The sequence below is a fragment of the Python bivittatus genome, unplaced genomic scaffold (genome assembly GCF_059951505.1).
Source record: "Python bivittatus isolate LINGU-HERP-01145 unplaced genomic scaffold, Pbiv_v1 ctg000650_np1212, whole genome shotgun sequence".
Taxonomy (NCBI): Eukaryota; Metazoa; Chordata; class Lepidosauria; order Squamata; family Pythonidae; genus Python; species Python bivittatus.
This window is the reverse complement of record NW_028277093.1, coordinates 2,638,958-2,659,865: the sequence shown is the minus strand read 5'-3', so window position 1 is coordinate 2,659,865 and position 20,908 is coordinate 2,638,958. Positions and strand designations below refer to the sequence as shown.

Genomic DNA, 20,908 nt, shown 5'->3' with positions numbered 1-20,908 from the left:
CTCCCATTAACCCATAAGCTGCCAGGGCACAAAGAGGGTGAGGGAAGCCCTTGCAAGAAAGGAGAGCCGTCCGCGAATGTGTGTCTGTTCTGCCAGCGAGCAACAGTCAGGCTTGGCCGTGAGGAAGCTGAAGCCCGATCCTCCTCCAGGCCCTTCTCTGAGATCTGGAGTTTGGGTGGGGAGGAAGCCTGGATCAACCTGCTTCATCCCCTGGTCACACCAGGCAAGAGAGACCTTTCTCTTTGGGGGACTTTCTTTGGCAGGGATTTTTGCCTGCAATGTTGTGCTGATGGGTGTTCGGGGCGGGGGGGGGGAGGAGTTCTTTTGTCCTGGAAACTCCCCAGCCGCAAATGAGGGGAAGCAGGCGAAAAGGCCCAGGGAGGAGGTGAGCAAAGGCAGACCCCTCCTGGGTTAGCTTGGCCCTTTCCCTGCAATCATCATCAGTGGTAGCAGCAAAGATGGCCCAGGAGGCCTGCAAAACCCTTGCCTGCTTGGTTCTCTTCAGCCCCTGAGCCAAAGAGAACCAAGGAAGCGAAGGCGGTTCTCTTTGGCCCCTGAGCCAGCCTGGGACCCCTCCCCCTGTGGCCACTTTCTTAATCTTGGGAGGGGTCCTGGGTTCACTGCTGGAGAGGCTGTCCTGCAGGCAGAAAGGCCCCAAAGTGTGGGTCCTCTATTTTTCCCTACCAAGAAATGAGTTTTTAAGGGGTGGGCATGCAGCTTATCTCCAAGGGAGAAAAGGCCATTAGTTCTGCGCTGTGGGAGAAATTCTGTGCAAACCAGAGGTCAGTGTGAGAAGCACCAGCCAAGTTCTGTGGCATCTGCAGCTTCCTGTGCTGCAAAAATGTCTACTTTGCTCTTATCCTTCAGTGTCTCCTCCCAAAAGGGGTGTGATTACAGGGTCACCCACAGAATTTTTTACAACAAAATTCCAAAGGGCAAAGATTTCTGAATAAGAATGTTCTTCAATACCTTGGTTTACATATTCTGTTTTTCCTTAATTGTTTATTTCTTTTTCCCTTTAGCTTGGCAGCTGAAATCATCTTTCATAGTGAGTAAAGATTTTAGTTGTCTCAGAACAAAAGTCAGCCTTCCCCAAAGATGGCTCAAGGGGGCTCTTCTTGTCGTTCTGCTCCTATAAATGGAAGCTGCTTTGCAGATCTAGGAAAGTCACTGGATTTGTTTGGAACAGCATTTCAGCCCAGAGAAAAAACAAACTCGCAGTACACAGCAGGGGAAGGAGAAGGAAAAGTCCCCCATATCATTCTGGCTGGGACTCATGCGAAATTCTGGGAAAGGTCCAGGCAGAACATCCTGGAAGAAGAAACTACCAGTTGGGTTGTACAACATCACCCCTTCAAGAAGTTCTGCTATAAGGAAGTTGAGGGACCCCGAGAGCTTTGCAGCCAACTCCACCACCTTTACCGTCAATGGCTGAGGCCAGAGAAGCACACAAAAGCTCAGATGCTGGACCTGGTGGTCCTGGAGCAGTTCCTGGCCATCCTGCCCCAAGAGATGGAAAGCTGGGTGCGGGAGTGTGGAGCGGAGACCAGTTCCCAGGCAGTGGCTCTGGCCGAAGGTTTCCTCCTGAGCCAGGCAGAGAAGGAGCAGGGAGAGATGCAGGTGAGAGAATGTCACCAGGTTACTCAAGATGGTCACAGTATGAAAACCAGTGGTATTAAGTTCTTAAATGCTTCCCTTCTAGGGCTAAGAAAATCAGGAAGATATTTCATTTCCTCACTAAGCAGATTATACTATTACTCTCCCACAAGATATGAAAATCCAAGTTCTTCCTGGGAAAACTGTTGACTTGGGGACAGTAATGTACTCTTTTCCCTTGGTTGCTGCTTCAGGTTCATGAGCCCTTCATGGAGGTGGCTGCTGAATGTCCCAAAGCATGGGGCGACACATCATATTCCTCTCAGGAGCTCACCTTTAGAGGGATCTCCCAGGAGGACTCATCTCAGATCTCATCCTCAGGTAAAGGAGAATCCTTCTGATGCAGTACAGCCCTCAGGACTTTACATTGCCTGAGCTTTAATTCATGAGCTTCATTTTCAATAGTACTTCAGCCTTATGTGCCAGAATGGCCTTTGTGTATAGTTTTGCTCCAGAATGTACAAAGGATGTTTTAAAAACAAGTACTTTACACCTTTTGTTTCACTGTCAGAGAATAGAACAGCACTGATGGTACCTGTGGAAACATCTCTTCTTTGTGGTGCAATAGAAACAGCAGTTTTGCTTCCAGCTCAGGTAGGAAGAGGATTCTACTTCCCAAAGTTGAAATGTGATTTAATCAAAGAGCATCCAATGAGCTGAATTCCTTTTCCAGACCCACTTGCTTCACTTTGTGAGGTCCCATCTAGCCATTTTTTAAAAACATGAGCAGTTTCCCAACCATTTGCATATTAATAGGATCATGTGTTATTCCTTCAAGGACATCTCCCAAAATCTTCATGTAAGTCTGGAATAAGTATTGTATTGATCCCTGAGGGCTAACATTAGCCACTCTTTAAAATATCACATAGCATTCTCTGAACAGGTTGTTGATGAAACCATCTTCCAGAAAGGACTTGAGCCTTTGATCAATAGTTCATCCAGAGTCTGTCCTATCAGTTGAACCTAGCTTTTGGTGTGGCTGTCTCTGAATTGGACTGAAGGATCTGCAGGATAAGTTAGATTAATGAAATATTGTCCCAACTATGTCATCAGTCAGGTTTGAACTCTCCATTTTCTGTGACAGATTTCTCTAGGGAAGATACTCATATTCTCTGTGTCAAAACTGATCTTGGGGATTTCTTCATTAAGAAACAGAATTTGTGAATACTTCCTGGAACTGTATATTAATAGGAATATTTTCTTCCTTTCCCAGGATCCAGTTTCTTTTGAGGATGTAGCAATTAATTTCTCTGGGGAGGAATGGGCTCTGCTGGATTTTGACCAGAAAACTATGTACACAGAAGTCATGCTGGAAAATGCTAAGATTGTGGCCTCCATACGTAAGGGTTCCTCTTTGCTCTGGGTTCAAATGTTATCTAGGGAAAAGTAATCTATTTCTTGGAGGAAATGCTTGTCTGTTCTTTTTCTACAGTGGAGTAGAACTTCCTTAACTGGATTGCTCCTCTGAAAGGCAGGGCTAAAATCTTCATGCTGTCTATATAAAGAGCAGAGAGCACCCTCCCAATCTATTTCTGGTCCTGCCTGTCCAATTTTGCAGGTTGCCTCAGGAGCAACTTTTGTCTTTCTGTTTCTTGGTGATGATGATGGTGATGAACCCCTATAATGAGGGGTTTTGGAAGCCTAGATAGTCCCACACTGTTAATTGGATGGATGGAACTCCTAATAATTGGGCTGTTCTCTCAGCTTGACTAGGAGGTGTGACCAGCCACCTAGGTGGCTCTCCCACCTGTTTGGCCCAAAATCTAATTGATGTAGCTGCTGATTTCAGATTCAGTGGTACCTGAAGGTCCTTTCTAAACTCTGGCCCAACTTTTTCAAGGATGTGAAACCTTGTGGGTCATGATCCATCAACTGCCTTGGTGTCAACCTGTAGTTTATCCTAACCACTTGACAGTGGTTTCCAGCAGCAAATAAGAAGAAGCACCAGAAGTCAAGAAAAATACCACATGGCCCAGAAGAAATGAAAACAAGGGGGAAATCTTGATAATATTCATATAAAACATGCAACTAATGCATCTTGATCCTTGTTAGCACTCTCAGTTTATGCCTAAATTATCTCATCTTTCTTTTTTTTTTTCCCAAGCAGGTGATGGGCAGAAGATTGAGAATTATAAGCAGCCAGCAGTGGAACATTTGCAAACGGTCAAAAATGAAATTAAAGAAAGGTTCTTTGAAAATCCATGGGGACCAAAAAGGCCTAAGGAAAACCAATTCAACAATAAGGTAGAGAAATCTTCTACATTGCAATGTGCAGAAATCCATGTCTTCGTACCCCAACAATATCACAAAGAGAAAAAATGTATAGGGTGTGGAAACATATTCAGGAATAAATCCAATTTCTGTGAATATTGTAGAACCCTCACCAGAGAGAAACAATATGAATACAGAGAACAAGGAAAAAATTATAACTGGGGCCTCCCTCTCTCTTTACATCAAAGCACCCATGTCGGAGAAAAATCATATAAATGCATGGAGTGTGGGAAAAGTTTCAGTAAGAGCAGTAATCTGAATGCCCATAAAAGAATCCACACAGGGGAGAAACCATACAAATGCCTGGAATGTGGAAAGAGCTTCCGCAAGAACAGTAACCTTACATCCCATATAAGGATCCACACAGGGGAGAAACCATACAAATGCATGGACTGTGGAAAAAGTTTCAGGTGGAGCAGTAACCTTACTTCCCATAAAAAGATCCACATAGCAGAGAACCATTTAAATACATGGAGTGTGCAAAGACTTCACTATGATCAGTCACCTTACATCTCATAAAAGGATCGTCTTGAAGGAGAAAGGAGATAAATGAATAGAATGTGGAAAGAGCAAGAACAGTAACCACACTTCCCATAAAACAACCCACTTGGGAGAATCCCTGTAAATGAATGGAGGGTGGAAATGCCTTCAGGATGATCAATCACCTTATTTTCCATAAAAGAGTCCACACAGGGGAGAAACCACATGAATGCATGGAGTGTGGAAGAAGCTGCAGTGACCTGAGTTCCTTTATTTCACATAAAAGGATTCACAGGAGGGAGAAACTATACACAGGCTTGGAGTGTAGGGAGACTTCATTACGATGAGCTTGGAGTGTAGGGAGACTTCATTACGACGAGCTTTAGCTCTAATAAAAAGTTCCATTTAGGGAGGAATTGTTTACGGTCCCTGAGTGTGGAAAAACATCAGGGATTCCAGTTCTGAGGCAAGCAAAAACATTACATGAGTTGATGATGGACTAGAGAAATCTCTGCCTGGCATGATTGAATGAAGGAGATGAAGGAGAAGACAAAAGAGGAAACACCTGGGAAGGATCAAAGAGATTACAGAAAGTCCTTGAAAGCCCTACGAGTCAGTCTTAGAAGCAAGATGGTTTTGTTTCTGTCCAGTATCTGGAATCGAGCCCACTTAACTAACCTTATTCAATGAACACTGTGTGTGTGTGTCTGAGTGTGTGTATAGTAGGATGCTTCAGGGATCCAAACTGTTTTTTTAAATCACACATCCTACATACCCAGTGGTGGGAAGGGTTCCCACTCCCCAAACTAATTACCGAATGAACTGGGATGGGGAATTTCTTTATATCTGTTGAAAAGAGTAACCCTTTCAGAAATAAAAGATCGGGTGTCGTGTGAAAATGCAGACTATGCTATGAATCCCATCGAACATTAGCCCAATGTTCTATCTAAACCTAACTCATCTACTGGGGCTGGGACTTATCCTTGCTGCTATGCTGGTTTGCTGAAATTTAACTTATTTTCCCTAAGAGTTTCTCTCTCTTTTCCCCTTTCTGCCATCCTTCATTCGTCTCCAGTTTTATCCTTGCCTTTCTTTTCTTCTCCTTCCAGTGTAGCTACCCATTCCCCAAATCTCCCCCTCTCCTCCTCCTCCTCCTCCTCCTCCTCCTCTTTTCCTGCTGGAAAAAGGAAGGAGAACATGTATGCGTGCCTATGTTTATGCCTACTGATGAGATTATGCTTCATATATGTAGATGAAGATCTGGTTATTTTGCTGTTAATTAATTTTTATATTTTAATAATTCACTTAACATTTCTTTTGACATGGGCCTGCCCTTTTTGAAGCGTAGCTTCTGACAGCTAAATGCACGCACACATGCCTGGGTCACACATACACCTAGAAGAGATGGAGGGAGTCTCAAAGATTGCTATCTGTTGGCATCTTAAGTTTGACAGCCAGAAGGGAACCTGGACATGGCACAGAATGTTTGTCTTAAATATATTATTATTTTGTTATGTCTATTTCTTTTTTAGGGCATCGTCTTAAATTCATGAACCCATTATGTTTGTATAAAATAGGCTAATTACAGATAAATGAATATGTCAGAGTTATCACTTTTATCAACCATTTCATACTCAGAAGCCACTGGAAGAAAATGCAGTGGCCATTCATTTCTTCATACATGTTCTTGACTTGGGGCAAGCAGCAAACTGCCCCCTTTTGCAGAAGTTACTCATATTCACGAAGCAAGTGAATAGAAAATTTGGGAGGGGAGATCGTCTGAAGAGAGGGAAGAGGGCAAAGAGAGAGAACAGCTGCAGAAATGTAAGCAGTGACTTGGCCCAGGTTTCAGATTACTGAATCATTCAAGATAGCGAAAACCTGAAGTGCTTGTAAGGAGCTCCAAAAGGAACTATTTTAATTGGATGATGAAACCAAGCAATGTTTTAATTTAATAAGCATAAATTATTTTACACATTATGGCAGACGTATACACACAGAGCATTTGACATGTACACTGATGGAGTATGACTCTATGTAACTTACCAGGAGTTGTGGAATGTAGTGAATTGCTCAGCGAAGAAGGCAAATCAACCTGCGGCAGCTGTGAAAAGGATGCCATGTTAGGTATCATTAGAAAAAGGACTGAAGATGAAACTGCCAACCATGCAATGCCTTTCTACGGATCTCTGGCATCTTTGCATGGGGGATGCTATGTATGATTCTGGTGGCCCTGTCTGAAAACAGGCATAATAGGCGAAAAAACTGCAAAAGAGGGGAATGCAAATGATGAGGAGTCAGGGACGTCTTTTTTATGAGAGCAGGGGAGAACATTTGGGACTCTTGAGCTTTAAAAAAGGCAGGTAAAAGGGGATGTTACTGAAGTGTATAAAATCATGCTTGGCATACAATCATAGAAGACAAAAACAAAATTAAGTGTAATCTTTAGAAGTAGAGAAATGGCCTCATCGTAATGAAAGTCCTTTAATAGACTGAGGCTTTCCCCCATAGTGACAAATTCTGACCTTTCCCCACCAAGATAGAAAAGGGCCTTTTTGCAGTTTTAGTTGCTCTTAGTGGTCGTTTTCAATCGTTCTCCTCCAGCTGCGCTCCTTCTACTAAAGTTTGCTCCCTTGTTTCTTTTTCTGACTCTCCCAACATAGATTGTTTCACACTGGTTCTCTGTGTTTCTGCATTTTCTGCTCTTCTGGCTGCTGTAATTTTTCTTTCAATCCGTTCTGTTCCTTTATCACCTCACAGTATTTAAGAGACATTCAATTACAGTTTCTTGCAGTTTCAGGAGGCTCTGGAGATCTCTCTTAGTTTGTTAAAAAAAATTAGGAGAGCCATTTTTAATTGTCTTCTGCTTAACTCCTCACAGAATAGATGCATTTCTCCTTACATTTTTAAAATAAAATAGCTTTATATTTTATATTGGCTGTTTTCTCCCTGTCTTTGGTCTTTTCAAAGGATTCCACTTCACTTACTGAAATTACCTTTGGCACCCTGCATTTAATTTGATTGATTGATTGATTGATTGATTGATCGATCAAATTTATACGCTGCCCATCTCGATGTATAAGTGACTCTAGGCGGCTTACAAGTAAAAAAGAAAGCTATATATATCTATACAAAAATATACAAAAGTTAAAAGACAGAGAGACCGTCTTCAAGCCACCAGCCATGCCCAGTGCTGCGAATCCCCATTGGGTCCCCATGCTAGTTGGGAGAGCCAGGTCTTGATGCTCTTCCGGAAGGCCAGAAGAGTGGGAGCCCATCTCACCTCAGGGGACAAGATGTTCCACAGGGCGGGGGTGACAGCAGAAAGGGTCTCCCCCTAGACCCCGCCAGCCAAAATTCTTTAGCCGACAGGGTCCATAACATACCCTTCCTGTCAGATTGGGTGAGATGGGTCGATGTAATGGCCCCATCCCATTTCTCCACCGTTCTACATTTCCCGAGATACGTTTTTCTATAATATCTCCTGGAGCACTTTTTCCATGTAGGAATGTGCTTTCCTTCAATGTTTCTGGGATTTTTTTCCCCTTCTGGATCTCTATTTAAGTATCATGTTGCTTTGCACCATGTTCCACAGCCATCATCTTTTTTACACCTCAGATCAGTAGATACTCCATAACAAAACTGCTTCTTAATATCTTTAATACAGTAACAGGATAAAATCACTCTCAAAGAAGGGCATAAAAGCAAAGATAATTCAGAAGTACTATTATTTTCCCAAAAGGAAAGTAGTGTTTCTTCTGTACTTCTGTACCTGTTCAAGTTAAGCATTATTGGATCTGACCTTTTTTGCCTGTTCACAATATGATTGTTATTAAAGATAAGAGTTCCTAATTGGGACTGAGAGAGTCCTTCTAACATGTGTTGTGTTTCAAAGCCAAAAAGAGTTTGAGACCTGTTATTGCAAAGGTTTCATGTAATTTCTTGGCCAGCTTGAATGAAGGAGAGCTGAATTTGGCTTTAATCATGGAATGCCTTTCATTTGGTGGATCCCTTCAGACTCTCTGTGCTTATACATGTTTACCTAACCTTGTGTGTAGCAACACTCCCAACTTTCAGGTGTCCAGGGACACCCCTCCCTGGTAGTTTTGGACCTGGGGGAGTTTTGTGGAATTCATTTCCTCTCCAGTCCTGGGTTTATTAACTCTGACATCCCTCCGCACACACAATACACCCCACCCACATTCAGCAACTCTCCATTCTCCAACAGATCTTGCTCACATCATGATGTCCTCCAGGGGTTCCTCCCCAGCTTTTAGTTTGGTCCTGGTTTTGTTTTCCCGCCAGAAATGACTCCTCTGTTCCTACCCCTTTTCAAGTACCATTCCTTCTTCCATCTGGCTCAGCCTCTTTCTTTTCCCTCTGCAAGTTTGTCTCTTTCAAGTTGGTTCTAACTCTTTCTTCTTCTTGCTACCTCGTGTGGGCCTTCTAATTGTGGAGGGACACCTGCCAATCAGCTGAGAGTCTCTAACCAGCTCTCTTCTTTTAGGGCCCCTATACTAGATTGGTTATTCTCAGCACTGACTTTCAGAGTCTTTCAGCATTTACTTCAGGGACTTTCTTTTAGAGCCTACTATACAAGGAATTTATTTTTTCATTAGATTTATATCCCACCTTTATTTTATAGAATGTAATACTCCTCCCTCCTTTTTCTCCCCCAACAACTGTGTGAGGTGGGTTGGGCCAAGAAAGAGCAACTGGCCAAAGTCACCCCACCAGCTTTTGTGGCTAAGGGAGGACTAGAATTCACGGTCTCCCGGATTCTAATCCAGAGCCTTAACCGCTATACCAAATTGGCTCTTTCCCATTAGGGCACAAAGGCAAGGAATTTATGACAGAGCCTTGGGGGCTTCATATGATTTAGTGAATACATTATTAAGGGCTGTGGCTACATAATGATGCCAAGCTATTTTGCATTAGCGTTGTTGATTGAACCTAGCCGCTTTCTGGCACACTCTTAGTAAAATATGGACCTAGACCAGACTAATAAATCATCATTATCCATCCACCCAGGATCTTCACCCTCTGAATGGCAAGCACCCAACTCTCCGAGAGAGCCTTCCATTCATGCCCTGAAAAGCCACTGGAGAAGGAACTGGGACGTTCTATGGGGGCAGCACCTGGAGACTGGACCCCTCCATATAACATGGAGGCTACAGATGGAGCACTCCCATAAATAAAAAATAATAAAATATTTAATAATATTCTAAAGTTGAATTTATACAACATGCTAAGCCTAATTGTTGTTCATAAATGATGCTGTATGGGTGGATGGATGAATAGATATTATTTGAACTTGTTCGTAGTATATAAACCACGCCTAAGCAAATCATACCTTGGTGCATTGTGTAAATTCAGCTCTTCTATTGCCCATTTTCACCCAACATTTTACCCAGGATAATATATATATATATATATATATATATTGCTGCTAGTTAGTACTTTTATAATTGACTTTTGTATAAAACAATATTCTTGGTACATAAAAATGGTAACTCTCACACGTTTGCTCTTATGAACTCAGAGTGGCAATGGGGGCATCATTGGAAGACCTGAAGAACCAAGTTAGGGACAGATTGTTATGGAGAAGATCTATCTTTTTGGTTGCTTAGAGTTGACACTGACTTGATGGCACATAATCAAGCCCCCAAAATACTGTGGTGTGGCAGTGAATCCAGGTTATGTAGCACTTCCATTTTCAAAGATACTAGTCCTCAGCAGGAAAGGGTTAGGATTATTTAATAGTAATGTGAGTGTTGAATTCAGACCAAGGAAATCCAGTTTCAGGTCTATCCTCATCCATGGAAGTTCATGGAGGCATTTCACACTAGTCTCAGCCAAACCTACCTCACGGAGTTGTTGTTATTGAGATAAAGTTGGAGGAGTGTGTACAAATACAAGCTCCCAGATGGAAGTGGGATATAAATCTAACAAATATAATTGCAAGAGTTTACTCAATTGATTTCCTACTAACTTTGTCACACAAATCCAGATGTCCCAACCAAAGGTCAACCCCTGCTTAGTTCTGACATTGTTGTCTAACATGACCATCCTCTGGGCATACGAAAGGGAGTTCTAGGCATGGGCGCAACCATGTACCCAGAAAACCAGCAGAATCCCAGTGTTCTTTTTCTCGAGACAGAAGCAAACAATTCTGAAGAAGCCCTTCCTTTGAAACAAGCCAACAACCCACTTGAAAAGACAAAATACAGAATTTATTAAACCTAAGAAATTAGCAGAGGCCTCTAGAAACCACCCCTCTTCCTGAAGTACTATTTGCGGCTTTTCTGCTGCGAGCAACAGGCAAAATTACGATGGACCTTTTTGCAGATGGCCTTCTGCTACTATATATTCTCTTCACACTAGACGGGAAAACGTGCATACCTATAAACGTGCCCTTTTTTTAAAGAGAAGTCCAGAGAAGCGTAGCCGGATGGGGGACATGCGAAAGTTGGAATGGAGCAGGCCTGAAAGATATAAGTTGGAATAGCAGCCCGGTCCAAAACTGAATGATGTAACAGCTAAACTGTTTTTATTCAGCATTTTGGCTCAACTCCCAGGGAATCATGGCAATTTCTTTGGCAAACAATGCAGAAGAACTTCATCACTGCCTCTTTAGGACATTTCTTGACTTCCAAACTAGCTTACAATTCTGGAATTTCCTAGTGGTCTCCAGACCAAGTACCAACCAGGCTAAAACCTGGTTTAAACTTGCCCCTCCCTAAGGCCGAGAAACCATTTGTGCACATACACAAATACCCAAAAAACAAAAAAAAGAGGTTCACGCAGGATGCTCCTGCTTTTAACCTCTCCGAAACAGAAACTGTTGGCCACGCTACAGTCTGCAAACATGAGTCTCTGTAAATCAGTGTTGTCCAAACTTGGCCACTTTAAGATGAGTGGACTTCAACTCCCAGAATTCCCCATGCTGGCTGGGGAATTCTGGGAGTTGAAGTCCACTCATCTTAAAGTGGCCAAGTTTGGACAACGCTGCTGTAAATGTTGCTTCGACGGTCCTCACAGGGCCCCCAAATGGAGCAGCCCAAAAGCTCTTCCCCTGCCCCTCCGCAGCTGCCTCCCTGCCCTTTCGTGTCTCCATCTCCAAGCTCTGCCTTCCTTCCCCCTGGGAGGGAGATTTTTTCCCCATTCCCATCCTATCCGCGCCTGCACAGATAAAGGCACCGCTTCCCTGGTCCCAGAATGTTATACGCAGGACCCGCTAGGCGGCGCACTCTGCATTGGCAGCCGCCGAACTTCAGAAAAGAACTGAGCATGCGCCTGGCATGGCCGGAAGCACGTGCTTTCCCTCTGGAACATGAGCCCTGGCTTCTTGTTGTTGTTGTTGTTGTTGTCGTTAACGACCGGAAGTGAGTGCAGCAGACAAAGCTTTCCCTCTTGAGGTCCTTGCTCACCCGGAGCATCCCAAGACCCAAAGAGATTGCAAGAAGTTCTGGCAGGGACGGAGCGGCTGTGCCTGGGGGCCTCTTCTCATTAAAGCCAACCTGCGCTCAACCCGGCGAGAGGTATTCTTTAATATTGCACGCCCTGTTTGGGTGCAGAGCGCGGGGGTCCCTTCTCCCCAAGCGTCCCCCAACTCATGCAGTCCCCGAGGCTTCTTTTCACGCCTCTTCTGGGCGAGAAAAATCTCATGCACGGAAATCAGAGAAGAGACCATTTGCCCATGAAGAAAACACTCCCTAATCTGTAGGGGGGGGAGGAAGCAGCAAATCGGTGACGGGGGCGGGGGAGAAGTTTCTACCAAGGAGGAAAGCGTGGAAATCCAAGAGTGCAAACGAGGCGGGAGGGAATGACCTGGCCAGATTCAGTTCGACTCAGCACTTTGCATGCAAGCTCCAGGCTGGGTCCCAGGACCTCTGGGAAGGCAGAGTTGGGTTTTCTAGCCAGATCCCGGCCCAGATTGGGAGTGCTCCATCTGTAGCCTCCATGTTATATTTTTGGAAGGGGCCCGGCCTTCTTGTGTTGCCCGCACAAAATGTTCCAGTTCCTCTTCTAAGGTGACTTTTCATGGCATGAATGGCAGGACCTCTGAGAGAGTTGGGTGCTGCCATTCAGTGATTGAAGTTCCTGGGTGGATGGAGCCTTCGCTGGATTAAATACAGGCTCTCTCCCCACGGTGATGGCTTGCTTGCATCTTTCTTCCCTTCAGGCAGAAAGACAAGAGATGCATTAGGATTTGGGGAGGAGGATTTTCATTAAAGAGCCAAAAGGGCTAAAGGAGAACATCCTGGTCAGCCGTTCTCTGTATTTCTAGACATTTATTTTCCCTTCCATCCAGATACATGCCTGAAAGCCTCTTTTTTCCCTTCATGGATTTCATCTTCTGCAGTTGAAAATTACTTGTAAGCAAAGAGGACTGAGAGTTGTCCAGGGTCTCTTCATGTAGTTCAGGTCCTATCAAGAAAAGTAACTTTGGATCCTGGAGAAACATTGGTTCCATTTCGACTTGCATCAGAGAAGGCAGAGAAAATGGACTTACAGTACTCACCAGAGGAAGGAGCAGGAAAAGGTCCTTGTGTTGCTCACCCTGAGATCAGAGGAGGAAGAACTGGGCAAAATAATGTCGAAGAAACCATCAGTCTGCATGATGAGTGCCAGCACTTCAGTGACTTCCAGTATGAGGAAGTTGCAGGGCCACGAGAGATGTGCAGCCAATTGTACCACCTTTTCAGTCAGTGGCTGAAGCCAGAAAGGAGCACAAAAGCTGAGATGATAGATCTCATGGTCCTGGAACACTTCCTGGCCATCCTGCCCCCAGAGGTGAAAAGCTGGGTCAGGGAATGTGGAGCAGAGACCAGCTCCCAGGCAGTAGCCCTAGCAGAAGGCTTCCTCTTGAGCCAAGGAGAGGGAAAGAAGCAGGAAGACCTGCAGGTGAGAACATTTCATGCTGGTAGCTCCAAACAGATAATATTCTTGAGTGTTTAAGTGTTTCACTACCCTTGTTTTCTGGATTTAAAGTGTGAGTGCAATAATTAATTATTTAATAGAAGCTATAGTTAGCTAAGTATCTAGGAGCACTAGTTAACTGCTTAGGCAAATTACTCCATTGCCACTTCCCAAAGTCAAATGATTGTAATAAGCATCATCTGTTGACATAGTTGAACATACTGAGTTGTGAAGTTGGAGGTGAAGGGGAAGAATCCACCTCTTTGAATTACCTTAATGCCATTTCTTTGCTCTTGGATGTTATTTCAGTCCCAGGGATCCTTCATGGAGGTGGTCATTGGAAGCTCCAAGGCAAGGGTATGTTCCTTTCAGGGAATGGCAGTTTCCCAAGAAGATCCAAGTCAGGACACCTTAACAGGTAAGGGAAGGTTTCTTCCCAACAGTTTGAAGCTCTTGTGAGAGATTCCACCTTTCTCTCATTCTCTTCAACCGCTTATGTATAGTCTCTCCCCAGATTTTTAATGATGCTTTCAAAAAGTCATCTTCCACCAATTTTGGCCCTCTCACAGGGAACAGAACTAAATTGCCGGTGTTTGTAGAATCGCCTCCTCGGGGTAACAGAGCAGAAACAGCAGCATCTGTGCCTCCGCTTCAGGTAAGACATCACAAATGATGTTGAGTTGCCTTGGCAAGACAGGCAGATATATAAATCAAATCAAAACAATTTGTAGTCATCTGCAGATCTGATACCATGGAATCATAGGGTTGGAAGAGATTTAAGAGCTCATCTAAATCGCCACCCCTTTCAGTACAGAATCCCACTACAGCATCTCTGTCTGATAACCATCCACCCACTTTTTGAAGACCTCCAGTGAAGGAGGACTCATCACTTCATGTGGCAGTCTGTTCTAGTGGCTGATAATTTCCTCCTAACATCTACCCTGAACCTACTTCCTTGTAGTTTTAACCTTCTGGTGTCTGTGGCAATAGACAATAAGTCCACTCCCTCTTATATGCGACAACCCTTCAGATATTTGAAGGCTGCTGTAATATTTCCCCCTTAGTCATCTCTTCTCTGGGTTAGACATGTCCAGAGTCTTCATCTGTTCCTCACAGGACTCCTTGCCATTTTGGCAGCCTGCCTCTGAACTTTCCCCAAATTGTCACTGTTCTTTTTGAACTTTGGTGCCTGAAACAGTATTCCAAGTGGAGTCTTACCAAGACAGAGTAGAGTGCAAAAGTTATATACCATGATCTGAAACTTATGCTCCTGATGGCATTTTCCTTTTTTGCAGCTGCATTATACTGCTGGCTCGCGCTTAACTTGTGGTTGATTTGGACACCCAAGTTCTTCTCACATGTAGTACTGCTGATATACTATTATATATACTATCCCTATACTTGTGTCTTTAATTTTCCTTGCCCACATTCAGAACTTTATCTTTCTTCCTGTTAAACTTGAATTCACTCATTTCAGCCCACTGCGCAAGGCTGTATAGATCTTTTTCTGTGCTTCTCTTTCTTCTAAAGCATTAGCAGTCCTCCAAGCTTTGCATCATCCACAGACTTGATATGCCCTCCCTCAACTCCTTCATCCAAGTGTTGAGCAGCCCCAGGTCCAAAAACAAAGCCTGATTTGTTTTGATGCTCTTAATAAGCACTTTTTAGATGCAATCATTCAATCAACTGTTATTGAAGAGTCAGTTAACTGACAGCCAGCTAGTTACTAGAAAATATCAGAGGCACATGGAGAAAGTCTTGCATTTTTTAAAAAATATCTCTATCACAAAAGAACAGGACTTTTAATTTCAGAACATTCTCCTTTGTGTATCTTTGGTGGTTTTCAGTAAGTAATCTGGAAAACACATAGCAATAGTTAGAAAAAATAGGTATGTTTTATATATTAATTTGAAAGAATTCTATCTCACTTTTTGGAAGCATTTGCATTGTGCAACCAGATAAATAATCAAATCAGCTGATTACTATAATAAATATAATCATGTAAAACCAATGCAAAGGAAATCAAGCTTATCAGATTTAACAACCGATCGAAAATATGGAATTCCATAAAAAATACCCAATATTATTGTTTAAATGGTAAGTAAAATAAAATATTAATAGCTTGTTATAAAATGTAGAGAGCCTGTTTGGTGTGGTGGTTAAGGCATCAGGCTAGAAACCGGGAGACCATGAGTTCTAGTCCCATCTAGGCACAAAGCCAGCTGGGTAACCTTGGGCCAGTCACTTCTCTCAGCCCTAGGAAGGAGGCAATGGCAAACCACTTCCGAAAAACCTTGCCAAGAAAACTGCAGGGACTTGTCCAGGCAGTGTCTGAGAATCTGACACAATTGAACAGATTAAAAAAAAAATGTAAACCTTGTGTCTAAGTCAGGGTTTCTCAGAGTGTGGCCAAGGACCCCGGGGGTTGCCCAAGACTTTCTCAGGTATCCATGAAATCACAATTATTTACCAGCCTGTGTTGAAAAATAATACAATATTAAAATCCCATCAAAAAATCATGAGAAGTAGTAGTGGCAGTGTATGCATCAATTTTGATTTTTAATGTGGCAATATCGATAAATATAACCCATGCAAACAAAAGCTCTTTTGGGGTCCTTTGTCATTTTTAAATCCTCCATAATTTTTAAAAGTGGGAAGGGGTCCTGAGAGGAAAAAAAGTTGAAGGAACACTGGTCTAAGTAGTGTTGCATCTCAGAATGCTGATAATCAGGGTTCTTGGGGTTTCCAAGTTAATCTCAAATCTCTGGAATTCAGTTTCACAGTCAATATAATTTCCTCCATAAGTTTATTTTATTAGCTCACATTCATCCACTGGTTCAGAACAGCAGCAGCAGCTTCCCTGGAAGGATACCCAAGGCTGCACTTCATCTGCATGTTAATAGTTTCTCATAAAAATCTCCTAGCATTTTCATATAGGTGCTGAAGAGTGTAGAGGATGCAAAACAGGATTTTTCTAGAAATGCTTGCCAGGAAGAATCAGAGGTGTTGCTAAATGGTGCCTCCAAGGTTCATCCCATCAGTAGTTGCTCTCGCTGAGTAGTATTGAGGGTTCAACAGAAGTAGCAACAATCTAACTGGGGATTTGCGAGTTATGAGAGGGAAGAGCCTTCCTGTGCCTGTATGTTTATAGATATTTCTTTTTCCTGTCCTATATGCTTCAAGGAGCTGGCTCTGTTTTCTGGTGAAGGGGATTGGGATCCACTGGATCCTGAACAAAGAGGCCTGCACGGGGAAATCATGCTGGGGAATTCAAGGAATGTGGCTTCTCTGGGTAAGGAAATAAAGAGAAATAGAGAGGTATTCTGCCAGAAATAGATAAATGTTTTTTAAAATTAGAATCGATTACACTGGTTCTGTATTTCAAGATATGCTAAACTAGAGCTGGTAGAAGTTGGAGAAGACTCGTTGAACTGAAGACCTATACAGGAGTAAGGAGATGACCTTGAAGAAGGTCTGCAGCAACTATTAGTAAAACTTTAGCCCAGGAAAACAAAGCATGAGAAAGAAACTTAAGATTGGTCCTCTTTGACTTTCTTTGGTATAAGAGGGAAGGAGGGGGAAACACTGTCAGGCTTTCAAAATTGGTGTCAGCCCTTTGAGGTTGGGAAATGGACACCACAAGAAATACTAGAACTCTATTTTATTATTATAGGTTATAATAGCAGAATCTTGAAAGCCTACCAGAGTTTCCCAACAGCATTTTCCCAGTCTATGCTCATGTTTTACTAATGGTTGCCATAGATCTTCTCCAGGATCTTCTCCTTGCTCCTCTACAGGACCTCAGCAGAAGAAGAGATTGACAGGGACCTGCTTAGATGTATGATGTAGCCAATTCTCATCTAGGATTTGTGAGTGAATTTTAAGTGAATTTTGCATTTTATATTTAATCTCATCAAAAACAAATTGACAGATGAGCATCAGATGTTGATAAATACGCTGATCTGCAACTTAGTATCCTATACTCTAGGCCACAGATTTTACTCTTTACTCACTGTAAAAATAAACTGAAATTTGCTGCCATTAGATGTTCTACAAGGAGATTGAAGAATTCATGGAGAATCTATTAATGGGTATGAGTAATAATGGCTGATTACTGCCTCTGGGTACATATCTTGAATATCACCTGGTAGGGAGGAACAGAAGAAGAGAGCTATTACTCTCTGATCTGTGTTTGTGAGCTTCCTGAATGCATCTGATTACAATGCTGGACCAGGTTATTTGGTTTGTAAATTTACAAAAAAAAAAAAGTAGAAGGTAGAACTGTACTTTGCATAAGTCACATTTATGCCTATGCAACTCTACAAGCTATAAAGCCTACCTAAAATTCCATCTTCTACAATAAATGTACAGAAAACTTCCTATAATTTGATTTTTATTTTCTTTGCCTAGACTTCCTTTAAATCTGTTTATCTAACATGATGGAAATTTAAACAACACTCATATTGTAGGGAATAAATGTTTCATATTGGTACATTGTGAAATATCAAACATGGTCCAGTGATCTTTGTCTCAAATTATACAAAGAGGACAGAAAGTTTGTAAAAGAAAGAAGAGGTGGGTTTGATCCATGATAACTTTGTAAGTTTTTGCCTTACTCTAATAGTATTTTTGTTCATTGTTTCCTGAAGCAGATGATGGGCAGGAGAATAAGAATAATGAGAAATCAACTATGTTGCATTTGCAAACAATCAAGCATGAACTACAGGAAGAGATGTTTCAAAATCAGTGGGGACCAAAAAGGCCTGAAGAAAACCAATCAAGTGACAGTGGAGAAAAATCAGCTACTTCTCAAAGTGCAGAAATTCATGACTATCCAGTTGAACATCAAAAAGGAAGTAAAACAGAAAAGGGTCTAGCGCATGGGAAAACATTCAAAGATAAATCTGATTTAAGTAAACATTGCAGAACCCAGACAAAAGAGAAACCGTATGAAACAGAACATAGAAAAAATTACAATCAGAGCTTCTCTTTTAATTTATATCAAAACATATCCTCAGGAAAGAAACAATATAAATGCATGGAATGTGGAAAAAACTTCAACCATTCAAGTTCCCTTACTACCCATAAAAGGATACACACAGGGGAGAAACCATTTAATTGTACAGTGTGTGGAAAGAGCTTCAGTATGAGCAGTTCCCTTATATCCCACAAAAGGATACACACAGGGGAGAAGCCATATAAATGCCTGGAGTGTGGAAAAAACTTCAGTGGGTTGAGTTCATTTACTTCCCATAAAAGGATCCACTCTGGGGAGAAGCCATATACATGCCTCGAGTGTGGGAAGAGCTTCAGGGGCTTGAGTTCATTTACTTCCCATAAAAGGATCCATTCTGGAGAGAAACCATATAAATGCACGGAGTGTGGGAAAGACTTCCGCAAGAGTGATCATCTTACTATCCATAAGAGGATCCACACAGGGGAAAAGCCATACAAATGCATGGAATGTGGGAGGAGCTTTACTCGCAACAGTCAACTTACTTATCATAAAACAGTCCACACAGGGGAGAAACCTCTAAATTCATAAAGTGTGGAAAGAATTTCAGGAATCCCCGTGCCAAGGATCATCTGATCATGATGCAGAAATGTGATATCAGTTGGTAGTGGACTAGAAAAAAATGATTATACTATATGTTGCCAGTTGAAGGAAGGGGAAGACAAGCGATAAGGTGGAAGACAGGGCAGAGGAGAATATAGGAAAGTCCTTGGTGGAGCTACAACTTAAGACTAGACATAGGTCAAGATATTGAACATCTGAGTTCAATCTGACCCGATGATACCTAACTACATATCAAATGCATATTGCAGTGGGATGCATCAGGGACACCAACTTTTAAAATCATATACCTTAGTTACCTAGTGGGAAAGTGAAGGCTTTCTTATAAAAAATTATGTCCTATATACTGTATTGGGTTAGTATTGCCTAAAGTCCCTGTTGTAGAATAACAATTGGGCCAGAGATGCAAATGGCTGCTCCTCTGCTTGCCTACTGTCTCCCTGCTCTTGTACATGTACGTAGATTGTAGGAGAACTGTTAGTCTATGGTAGCCAAAAATCAGGAGGAGTCTGGTGACACCTTTTCTCACTAATACATTTCATTGAAATGCATAATTTGTGCCACCAGACTCCTCCTACATGTGAGAGAATGGTTGATATATGCAGAGAGGAATCAGTTTGGCGCTCTATTTTACTGACAATTTGTTTTTACCTGCTTTTCATTCATGTACATTTACTATTTTGTCCTGGTGGAACGTGGTTTCTGACAGGCATATATATGTACAAATATACATATTTGTGCACTCACGCATGTGGGTTGCATACACATTTTTATTGGGAGGAACTGAATTTTCAAGATTTGTTTCACCTGGAATTGGTATCTCAAGGTGGACCTTGTGAGCAATCTGGGTATTACACGGGATTTTTGTCTGTGTTAATCATTTATTTTTTCTGCCTCTCTACTCATTCCTTTTTTTGGTGACATCTTCTTAAATTAATGGTTGCTTTTTCTTTGGAGTAAATATTAAAATTACAATGGATCAAGAGACTTTATCAACTTCTTAGGAGCCAATAAGAAAAAATGCAATGGCCTTTAACCCAGACTTCTCCAAATTCACTGTCAGCATTATCAGGGCATAATGTTTGACACAGTCCTTAAATATGCTGTATTTGAGGGAGGGACTCCCAGGCATGCCACGCATCCTGATTTGAGCAGGAGCTTCCCAATTTAAGGTGAATCCTCCATGTTGAAAAAGGTGCCTTGGCAAAATCTGAGGCTGGTGACTTTATTGAGCAGCTGGCATTTGGCAATGGGGATAGAAGGGCTCCCATTGTACCCGAGAAAAGGAAAGAAGAGGCCATGGGGTGCTGGGGTTGGGGTTGGGGATGTGGCAGGGACAGGGGTGCCAGCTACAAGGAAACTGGGAGCCCTGGTTGAGTCCAGTCTATGGGTTCTAGAGAGTGAAGTCAGGCATCATAACCAGTTTAATAATCCAGTCCAAAGCAGATAAAGTTTAAGCCATCACTCAATCCTCCAGTATAAAGCAGTCTTGTTGCAGTTTCCTATCTCTTGTTCCCCATGTTTTGCAGAAGCAGGGAATTCAATAAAAATTCAGAAAATGGAGTGCTGGTAAGTTTTGTGAAACATTGAGGCTTCTTGATCTCTATGGTGGGATGTGTGATGCGAAGATGTATATAAGATCACAGTGAAGCTCATCTCTGCTGTTTCCTTGAAAGAATGCAGAGGTGCTTTGCCATTACTGATTCTGGGATGTTTTTTCCTACTTTCCTCTCTAGCCTATGTCCATGGGATTTTCTGGTGGTCTCCTGTTCAAACCATGGGTAGTCAAGGCCAGCTAGCATGTCTGGAAGTAGCCATCTGCCTTGTGAACTTGAGTCTGAAGCCAAGGCAGGGCTAGTTGCCTTGGACAGGACACCAGAAGGAAATTTCAAGCTCCCAAGCCCAAAGCAATATATTATTAAATATTAAATTGCTACATATTATTAAATATTAAAATGATAGCACTCTACCCAACACAGAAAAGAATTAAAATCCTCCAAGCTC

At 42.4% G+C, this 20,908-nt stretch overlaps 2 protein-coding genes across 9 annotated transcripts; both read left to right on the top strand.

The window, feature by feature from the left end:
• The first annotated feature begins 6 nt into the window (after window positions 1–6).
• Window positions 7–4,726, top strand: LOC103060264 (zinc finger protein 213-like). The gene is made up of 6 exons (XM_007444387.4): window positions 7–223; window positions 1,023–1,620; window positions 1,851–1,977; window positions 2,168–2,250; window positions 2,870–2,996; window positions 3,764–4,726. The coding sequence occupies exons 2-6, from the start codon at window positions 1,099–1,101 to the stop codon at window positions 4,444–4,446; spliced, it is 1,542 nt and encodes a 513-aa protein (XP_007444449.2). The 5' UTR covers window positions 7–223; window positions 1,023–1,098; the 3' UTR covers window positions 4,447–4,726.
• A 6,995-nt stretch (window positions 4,727–11,721) lies between these two features.
• Window positions 11,722–20,484, top strand: LOC103067284 (zinc finger protein 496-like). 8 transcript variants are annotated; one of them, XM_088151410.1, is made up of 6 exons: window positions 11,722–11,948; window positions 12,773–13,314; window positions 13,639–13,747; window positions 13,833–13,984; window positions 16,513–16,621; window positions 17,979–20,484. In XM_088151410.1, the coding sequence occupies exons 2-6, from the start codon at window positions 12,913–12,915 to the stop codon at window positions 18,872–18,874; spliced, it is 1,668 nt and encodes a 555-aa protein (XP_088007536.1). In that variant the 5' UTR covers window positions 11,722–11,948; window positions 12,773–12,912; the 3' UTR covers window positions 18,875–20,484. The 8 variants fall into 8 exon arrangements, with proteins under 8 accessions (XP_088007536.1, XP_088007538.1, XP_088007537.1 ...); XM_088151412.1 differs by having other exon boundaries at window positions 12,722–13,314; window positions 13,899–13,984; XM_088151411.1 differs by having other exon boundaries at window positions 12,722–13,314; window positions 17,982–20,484.
• Window positions 20,485–20,908: the final 424 nt, after the last annotated feature.